This window comes from Etheostoma spectabile, chromosome 21, assembly GCF_008692095.1.
Source record: "Etheostoma spectabile isolate EspeVRDwgs_2016 chromosome 21, UIUC_Espe_1.0, whole genome shotgun sequence".
Lineage (NCBI taxonomy): Eukaryota > Metazoa > Chordata > Actinopteri > Perciformes > Percidae > Etheostoma > Etheostoma spectabile.
The window spans coordinates 4,943,789-4,954,166 of NC_045753.1; the positions used below are offsets into that span (position 1 = coordinate 4,943,789).

Genomic DNA, 10,378 nt, shown 5'->3' on the forward strand with positions numbered 1-10,378 from the left:
ATTCAGTAATGGTACCTTTTTGTAAAAAAAATTCCAAATGTATCCTATTTACTTAGAACATTAAGTTATTTTTTTTAAATATTTTACACTAAAGAAGTTAAACAAAAATAAAACCTCTCCCTCTCTCCTCCTAAACCCATCCCTAATTATTTATTTCTTACTCACTGTAACTTTTATTCTTGCATATTATATTTTAGCTTGTTTTACTGTCACCATGACCGTTTTTAATTGCTTTTCAATGTTTGATGTAAAGCACTTTGAATTGCCTTTTTGCTGAAAGGTGCTGTAGAAATAAAGTTGCCTTGCCTTACAACCTCAGCCTGTCAGTCATCCCCCAGGGCATAAAAACCACTGTTGTGCCTGCTCGTCTCAGAAGAAGTGTTAAAGCACTGGGACCGCTTTTGCCTCGCCATTAATACTAGGGCTGCTCAGGTAATACAATTTTAATTACAATCCTGATTTTGGCTTGCCACGATCAAATTTGTGTGATTGAGCGATATTGAAAATGCGTCATTCCGTTCATGGAACACTCCGGGTTTTTTTTTTTTGCCAATCTACCACTCCGTAAACCCCTGTCTGATCATGTGCCAGTCAGAGTTGTTCCCTCCACCGCGCAGCTTAGTTTCAAGACTTAGACAGTCACAGAGGACAAAGTAACGTGACGAAAATTCAACAGATAGCAGTCGGTTACAAGGTTTACCAGTTTACCAGTAAAACGCAACATTTTGTCCCGTCTATTCTGTTTTTCAGACAACAGCAGGGAGCAGTGCTAGTTAGTGTCTGTTAGCTCACAGGACGCTAGGGTGCTAGTTAGTGTCTGTTAGCTCACAGGGCCCTAGGGTGCTAGTTAGTGTCTGTTAGCTCACAGGGCTCTAGGGTGCTAGTTAGTCTGTTAGCTCACAGGGCTCTAGGGTGCTAGTTAGTTTCTGTTAGCTCACAAGGTCCTAGGGTGCTAGTTAGTGTCTGTTAGCTCACAGGGCTCTAGGTTGCTAGTTAGTGTCTGTTAGCTAACAGAGCTCTAGGGTGCTAGTTAGTGTCTGTTAGCTCACAGGGCTCTAGGGTGCTAATTCGTGTCTGTTAGCTCACAGGGCTCTAGGGTGCTAGTTTGTGTCCGTTAGCTCACAGGGCTCTAGGGTGCTAGTTAGTGTCTGTTAGCTCACAGGGCTCTAGGGTGCTAATTCGTGTCTGTTAGCTCACAGGGCCCTAGGGTGCTAGTTAGTGTCTGTTAGCTCACAGGGCTCTAGGGTGCTAGTTAGTCTGTTAGCTCACAGGGCTCTAGGGTGCTAGTTAGTGTCTGTTAGCTCACAAGGTCCTAGGGTGCTAGTTAGTGTCTGTTAGCTCACAGGGCTCTAGGTTGCTAGTTAGTGTCTGTTAGCTAACAGAGCTCTAGGGTGCTAGTTAGTGTCTGTTAGCTCACAGGGCTCTAGGGTGCTAATTCGTGTCTGTTAGCTCACAGGGCTCTAGGGTGCTAGTTTGTGTCATTTAGCTCGGGGTGTTTTAGGGTGCAACATTTTTCCTGCACCTAATGTCCTCGCATCCGCTGCCTCTCCACACACAAAGCAATGTTGTTTATATCGATATGGTTTAATTTGTTACATGACCCATTTTCTCTTGTGGCGTTTTTCCACTGCTGGTAACGGCTCGCCTCGGCTCGCTCGGCCCATTCTTCGTCCGTTTTCCATATTGAGTACAGCCTCAGCGTGGCTGGTCACCATAGCAACGCGTGATGACGGAATTTTCAGCGCGACTCACAACAGCACGTCGCATACTCGCCGCGGCCAGAAGAAATGTTTCGTTTCAAAAGAAGCTGAAGGAAGCAACAAAAATCACCGCTAAAAAAACGGGAGTTTGGGAATTCTGACGGAGTTCAGATGTTGACATGACGGTTGTTCGCCGACACAAATGGGTATGTTAAGTTTCCTGGTAACGTTAGCTAACATTTGCATGTGTTCAGCATCGCAGTCAGTATTTACTATACGCTATATAAAGTACATGAACTTTAGCAACCATGATTACACACCAACATGTGTGCTGTGTACTGTTTGTGTTTCAGAGCATTCACGCTTTGTAAAGTCACCGCCGCAGACCGTCTGGTGGGCGATGTCCGACCGGTGAGATCTCTGGTTCTGACCTGCCGGGCTTCGTATAATCTTTATGAGAGTCACGGAGAGGCTTATGACAACGACTGGGATGCATCTGGGACAGCAGAGCCGGCGGGGACACTGTCACAGGGTGCAGAGGAAGAAGACCGGGAAGTACGGGAGGGTTTGATGTGCTACTTGAAAAGCTAAATAAAAACTTTTATTATGTATATTGTCTTGTTTTTTTAAAGTAACAGTGTGCAATATTGGAAACGACATGAAGCCGCTAGTAGCCCGAACAGTTGAAAAGTGAGAATAGTGCAGAGAGTAGATAATCTGTCGGTGTCCGGCTAGATTTGTTTTAAATGTCCCGTTTGTTCTGGAAACACACTCGCACTCTTGTTTGCTAACAACGTAGTGATCCGACCAACCAGCGGTCTGCAGGTTTTCACGTCACCTTTTGGTATCGCCTCGGCTCGCTTGGAACCTCGAGTGAGGTAGTACTAAAAAAAGTACCTGGTAGCAGGTCCCAGGGACTTTTTTTCGTAATGGAAAACCAAAAAAGGCGAGTAGAGCCGAGGCGAGTCAAGTAGATACCATGCAGTGGAAAACCGCCATTGGATTTCTCCTCTTACTCTCCACACAGCCCCCAGTTTCCGCTTTAACTCTGCTATCACGGCCGTCACGGCAAAAAACACAAGGAGTTATTGAATGCAACTAATTTCAGTTCGTAGAGTAATAGCGGGTGAGACATTGCCTGCTGGACCCATTCATAATGAGTCAGCCATCAGTTTGTGCATTCAGCAGTATGCTAATGTACCTGGGATATGGACCTGGCCTTTGTTTTTCAAATGTGTCCCTCGCAGGTAGCCGTAGAGTGACACTGTCCGGTCACACTTGGGCTCTGTCCTCACTCGCTCAGGGTCAGTTAAGTCCTCCATGCTGTTTGAATGCAGAAAGAAGAATTGAGAAAACAATGATAGAGTGAGTACAAAGTAAAAGCTGGAAAGCTGTACATAAAGTACTCAAATTGGGGCTTAGTATAGGGAAAGATTTGGAATGATATGTTGGGGATGGCCGATATGAAGAAAATCATACAACACAATACTTTTGACCATATTTTTTCTTATTTTAATTACTTTAATGTTTCAAGACGACCTAGTACTTTTGTTTAAATATTGTAATACATAGTAAATATTGTGTATACTATTGTAATCTGTTTGTCTGTAACTGATGTTGTGTATTGTTCCAAACCTTGTGTCTAAATGAGATTACCTGTACAATTAAAAGGTTTAAATAAAAATCATCCCATCTAAAGTTTACAGAGCAAATACTGTAAATCGGCTGAAAGCTACTGTGGAGTAGGCAGGGGCCGGTTACCGGCAGTATGAGCAGTTTTTTTGCTGAAGGTTATCATTAGGGGTGTACCTATCCGATACAAAATACCTGGATCACGAATCGGAAAAATGAACAGATCCACGGGCCGATTCAGTGTTTGTGTTTGTTTTCCCCCCCGTTGCAGCACAGCCTAAGTCCTTCGTCAGCAGCACGTGTGTAGCATGCTGGAAGAGTTTAGTTAACCGTTAAGCAACATGGAGCGTTCAAAGAGTCGGCTGTGTGGAGATATTATACGATTGCAACACCAACTGTTTGCAATGTTTGTAAAGTAAATGTTTTGAGCGTTGGTGGTAGTACCGCAAAGTACAATACTACCAATTTAATAAACCACATCCAAAAGCACTATGCCAATTCAATACATTACATCTATATTACTTTTATGTTGTTAGGAAAGTCTGGGGCCTTTAGTCTCTGCCACATGGTAGAAGTAGGGTATAAGGTGGAAGGAATTCAGTTTATTAGTAATTCAACAACGATATCAGATCGGCATTGGGTATCAACAGGTACACAAAGCCCAGGCTGAAAAACTCAGATCGGTGAATCCCTAATTATCATAGCGTCTGAATCTTATACCAGCCTATGCCTACTGTAGAGGATCATTTGGATGATGCGGGTCAGCAGCATGCCGTCGAGTTCACTCACCGGTCAACCAGCACATAAGGGTGGGAGGTCTGCCACACCAGAGGACGAAACTTCATGACTGAGATGAAGCGACCGAGGTTCTTCACTTCTTGAATCTGATATTCACCGTACACCATACCCGACAGATAGAACAGCTTGGCCCCCTGGCAGGTTCAAACAAAGCATCTTTAAATCGCACGTCATGCTGTCCCAGTACAAACGAGCTATGGTTTCAATTCTGTACAGAGCAGCGGTCAGTATTGGGATGATGTTGTGTTTACCTGATAGACCTCGGTCCAGAAGCGGTGCTTGAGGTTTTTCTTGGTCTTCCTAAGGGTCTTGTTGTTCTTGAATGAATCCAGGTGAGTCAGCACACCCATGATGCGAGGGAAGCCGTGCACCTGACAGATGTTGAGGAACTCAAATGTCTCCATCTCGAAGCCAAAGCTGGCATCAATCAGCATCAAAACCTAGGAAGAAAGAACTGTGGTTTTAATTCAACTTCATTTTGTTACTAATACTTCATTCAGCCCTCAAGTCTATTCAAATCAAGTAATTCAGTTGATTTATAACATCGTGCCATGATGGTATATTAAATCAGTCAACTAAGGGCGTTTTCACACCAACAGCCTTTAGTTCGGTTAAAATTGATCTAGAGTTGGTTTGCACCGCAGCTGCGGTTTGTTTGGGCAGGTGAGAACGAGGCAATTGAACTATGGTGCGCACCAAAAGCGGACCAAACAAGCGTACCTAGACCTGCCTGAAGAGGTGGTCTCTGTACACTGTCAATCCAACTCTGGAGCGGTTCGTTTGTGGTGAGAACGTGATCCGTACTTGAACCGCAACAACTATACAAACTCAGCCAGTCTGAGCTAATGTCTCCTGTAGTCAGGTGTGTTTAGCAGTCTGAGCTAATGTCTCCTGTAGTCAGGTAGCTTAGCAGTCTGAGCTAATGTCTCCAGTAGTCAGGTAGCTTAGCAGTCAGAGCTAATGTCTCCTGTAGTCAGATAGCTTAGCAGTCTGAGCTAATGTCTCCTGTAGTCAGGTGTGTTTAGCAACACTGCTGCACAGCTCATTGATATCAGTGGTTTCATACATTTATTAAATGTCCTATTTTAATGTAAATTGAGAAACTCACCAGGTCAGCTACTTTTGCGAGGTCGATCATTGTATTAATGTCATTGTTGCACTCCATGAAAGTGAGGCGGCGCTTCTTTCCTACAGGACGTATACAACGACAAGTCAGCTACCAGACAGAAAAATGATGAAAAACATTATGGTTTAATGCCTACTGGAGAACAGATGGCCATAAATCATCAGGCCAAGTAATGAATCAAAACATGATGCTTCTGAATTCATGAATTTAAAGCAAATGAACACAAATGCCAGTTTACTCAAAGAATGTCAATGCTTTTCTGTGGAAAACTGTTATCTATGAAGTTGTAAATCCTCTATAGGGGACACTTTTGCTAAAATATCTTAACAGCGGAGCTTGGTGGAAGTGGACCACATCTAACCCGTGTACTTTAGAAAACAGCAGTGGACAAACTTACCAGAGACGATGGTTACAGGTCCACATATGTCCCCGAGCTTCTGACGGGTGAAGTTTTTGATCAGGCAGCGGATCAGGGTGCTTTTTCCCACCTTGGGGGGCCCGACTACTACAATCACAATTGGAGGGGGTTCCAGGGGAGTCCGGTCTACATGGGGGATGTGATGTTTTTTTGTCTTTATGTCCTGGGACCTAAAGAAAATACACACAAAGATTAGTCTGCTCTGAATATGAGACCCCAAAAAAATATTGTAACTGTATTGATTTTGACATACTACAGGCAAAAGGACTACAGTCTCACAGGAACCTACAACTGGTGCTTGGATCAAAAATATGGCGCAATGTTTGTCCATGGAGAGACTGACATATATACAGAGAGGCAAATTGGGGGAGTATGAGAAAATCTGGGGGACATTTGACCAGTTTGTAAAAGATAAGACATAGGGGAGCTGCTACCGTGATACTGTCATATAACGTGCTTTTTTGTTTACGGATTGTTAAGTTAAGTTACGGCAGAGGTCAAGAGAGAAATGTTGTTGTGATTTGGGAATAAAAAATTGATAAAAACATTGTAAAATAAAAACGGGTAGGGCTGATTGATGATGGAAAAAAAAGAATCATAATTACAATTATTTTGGTCAATATTAAAATCACGCTTAGTTAACACGATTACTCAATGACTATTGGAAAGATGTTGCATTTATTAAACATTAAAAAGTAAAAACGCAAGAAAAATAAGGAGTTTAATTGAAAAACGTAAAGTGCAAATTGATGTTTTTTCTTAATTAAAATGTTTTGTTTTTTGTGATGGTCAGCAGCCAAAATCAAAATTGCATTCAAATTGAATTGATTGCTCAGTAGAGCCTGAGAGCTCTATTGGTATTGGCATTTATAATTGCAGATTTTTTTTTTTTAAATATTCATTCATCAGAATCATTTATAATGACAAATAAATGATTCTGATAAATGAATATTCAAAAATAAAAAATAATTCAAAAATGTGCTATATAAATACAACACATTTTACTGTCACAACAGAACAGAGGAATATCAAAATAAAAGTTCTGATAAAAAAATGTATAAAAATACAAACTTATGATATGAAACTTAAAGTCCTTTGAACAAAAACAAATAATATTTTATTTTTTGAATATTCATTTATTAGAATCATTTATTTGTCATTATAAATGATTCTGACGAATGAATATTTAAAAATATATATATTATTGTATTATCATATAATTTTAGTGAGAACTCATAAATAACCACAAATAACTAACGTTAGGGAAATCTGTTTTCGTTTTGTTATGCGTTTCTGGATTTTTTATTTTAAATATATATCGTCCAATTTATTGGAAAATCTGTCTGACAGAGGCGCAGCGGTGCTGCGGACACTGGAGCCATGGGGACTGACCTGTGGAACGTCTTGGCCATGCGTACAGCCGACTGAACCGAGAAGGCCTTGGGATTGCGTTTCCGTCCATCCTCTTCTGTGGAGCCTTCTTGCTTCTTGAGCTTCTTCCTCTCGGCCTTGGGTCCGCTGTGCTTCTGCTGATGTCGCTTCTGTTCCTTAACTTTCCCGTCCATCCTGTCAACTTAAGCAAAAACAAATTTAATTTAAGTTTATCTTCATTTTTATTCTGCAGAGCAGGGGTCTTCGATGTTTTTTAATACCCCTTAACCCTTGCGTGTTCCTAGGGTCAAATATGACCCGTTTTCCAAAGTTTTTTCTATCAAAAAAATGGGTTTCTTTCAACCATATGGCCCTAAAAATAACATGGATACAAACCAGTATACTTAACATCCTCTAATCTTAACTAGCAGTCCTAATAATCCATAATTTCTTTTTAACTAAAAATAACCAGTCAGTATCTGGTGTTGTGGTTAGGGTTCATCCGTGAGGAGAACACCTCTCCAACGTGCCAGACGCCACTGAATGTGAGCATTTGCCCACGCAAGTCGGTTACAACAACAGTCTGCAGGGACGAGAGAGAGAAAGAGAGAGATAAACCATTACCCTAGGGCCCCCTGCAGTAGCTGAGGACCACCTAGGGGTCCCAGACACCCTGTTGAAGATCTCTGCTGTAGAGACATTAACGGAGAGCAGTGGCTGACTGCTCACCTACATTGAGGCTCAAAAGTTTGGGCAACCCAGGTAAGAATTTGTAATATTGTGCATAAAAAAAGCCAAGAAAATGGAATGTAATTAAGAAATGGCAGTCATCAGGAACAGTGGAAGTTAAAGCAAGATATGGAAGACCAAGAAAAATATCAGACAGAACAGCTTGCAGAAGTGTGAGAAAAGCAAGTCCAAACCCACATTTGACTGCACGATCTATCCAGAAAGACCTGGCAGACACTGGAGTTGTGCTACACCATTCCACTATAAAGAGATACTTGTACAAACATGGTCTTCATGGAAGAGTCATCAGAAGAAAATAAAGGCCAATCAGATCGGCTGATCAAATGACGCACTACTCGTGAGAAAAATTGCTTCTTCTGCTGACAAAATGTCTGCAGTGATTGAAAGGAGATTTATTAGATTTTGAGCTAGGACAAAAGCCAAACAATTACTGACATAACCTCTAAAGATGTGTGACTGTTATGTCATGGCTTCTATTTTCAGTCCATTACAGCAAGAGGACTAAAATACTTTCCAACACCACAGATCTGGTAATAATAGTGGTCCAAAATGATGTGAAATTGCAATGTCTTTTATTGGAAAACACAGCAAAAATCGTCACATTCAGGTTAAATCTGTGACTTTTGGTTCTGGTTGTCATCTGCAGTGAAGAGATAGTCACTGAAATGATGGAGGTGTTTGGAGAAACCCTATTTATTTGAAGATGGAGTTGCAAAATTTGGGAAGAAGCGCCACCCATAATAAATGCGATAGGGATATGATGCTTTAAACCTCATTATAGTACCTCAGTTAGTTTCATCAGGGTAGGACGGTCTTAGTCTTCCACATTTATGATGGAAAAAATCAACTTGGTTAAAGTTACATCCCAACAGTTGTTTTGAACTTGGACTTCTCTTAATTAATCCTTTTGGGATGACTCCCGCAAGGAAATTGAAATTTCCAGCATCAGTTTTAGCAAGAATGATACAGTATAGAGAGAAAAAGAGGAAGACAGTATAAAGATAACAATAACAACAGTAATAATAAAAACAATAAAATAAAAACCTTTGGCTACAATAAAGACATTTACCATTAATTATCATATAGTGTCAGTGTCGAGACAAGTGTTAAAAGTGTCCAAGTATTGTGTCTCTTCCCATTACTGAGCTTTACAAAAAAAATACCACCATAATTCAGGCATATGTAGTTCAGCTAATAAGGGTGGGGGGGGGGGGGGGATTAATCGATACAGCATAGTATCGCAATATTTTCCAGTGACAATACTGTATCGATACACAGGCGCCAAGTATGGATCTTTTAATATATGTGTAGGTCAGTTTGTCCCATTTTGCAGCAATACATTTGAAGTGAGATGAACAAACAGAGAAATGTTTCTTTTAATATAAAACAGATGTTGACAAAGTCAAAATTAGAAGTTGGAAAACAAGGTTATAATTGCAATATATCTCAGAATATTGCAATAATATCGTATCGTGATGATATCGTTCAGGAGTCCCACCCCTATCAGCTAGCTTGTTATCAAGTAGGAACACATTAGTTGGATATTATTTCAACGTGTTTATTAACCATAAACAGTAGAAAATAAACGTGACGAGTGAGAAACCCATCAGGGTAACAAGCTAACTGCAAGCTAACATGTTAACAACGGTTAATTTATCTGCCTGTGCAAACATAAGCTAGCTACACATATGTGAAATGTTTAGGGGGTAAAAAAAAAATTAAATTCTTAGACACAATACCTGAAGATAAACCTGTTGTAGTCTGGTTCCAGTCCAAGGCGACTTTCTTCAGTTCTCTCACGTGTGTGTTTTTAAGTCCGACCCGGAAGTGTACGGAAGAGTCACTTTGCAGTACAACCGAGTGGAAACAAAATCCTATGAGGTTCCGCACAGTGTGGCACACGAGACAAGCCTTTGCAATGGCGCCGTCTGCAGGTTTGCTTGAGTTTTTTTTTTTTTTTTAAATAAAGATTCAAATCAAACGTACAAAAAGCCACATTGCAAACACATTGAGTCAATTCTACAACGTGAATTGAAGTACAATATTGATACATTTTTACCAAAAAAAAAAACAAAAGACAAAAAAAATAAAAGGAAAAGAGACTCAGCAGTAGATACTAAGCAATTCGTTTTCATGAATATTCATGAGAAAGAAGTATGGCTTTTTTGTTTTGCAGCATTTCAGGGATTGTTTATACAGAAAAATATCATTTAGAAAGGCATTAAAGACATGGGATGTTTTAAGAAATCGACATTTGTGTATGAAAGATTTTGCCATTCAAATCAGATTATTCACTCCAAACTCAGTCATTTGAAGTCCAAATTTTCATATGTTAAAATTGGGATATTTTGTGTATTGTTCATAATCCAGGCTTCTTTGAGAGGTCATTTGTCTCCTTTGCATTGGATGGAGAGAAAACTATTTTACACCAAGACCTGCAGAGGGCAGCAGTGTTATGTTTTTTTTATTGAATGAACGTGAAAGAAAGTGAAGAGACGATGCCATATTACATTGTATACCCTCCTGTTGTCCTCGGGGTCATATTTCACCCCTTTTCAAAAAGGTTCTAAATCAGGAATATGG

General features: G+C 40.5%; 1 protein-coding gene across 1 annotated transcript in view; it reads right to left on the reverse strand.

Annotated features, from left to right (window-relative positions):
* Positions 1-9,710, reverse strand: part of bms1 (BMS1 ribosome biogenesis factor) — a 30,063-nt gene extending 20,353 nt beyond the window's left edge. Inside the window, 7 exon segments of the mRNA XM_032502840.1 lie at positions 2,902-3,023; positions 4,122-4,264; positions 4,382-4,570; positions 5,239-5,318; positions 5,654-5,844; positions 7,067-7,247; positions 9,535-9,710. Coding sequence (XP_032358731.1) covers positions 2,902-3,023; positions 4,122-4,264; positions 4,382-4,570; positions 5,239-5,318; positions 5,654-5,844; positions 7,067-7,239 — 898 coding nt within the window. The 5' untranslated portion in view covers positions 7,240-7,247; positions 9,535-9,710.
* Between the last annotated feature and the right edge of the window lie 668 nt (positions 9,711-10,378).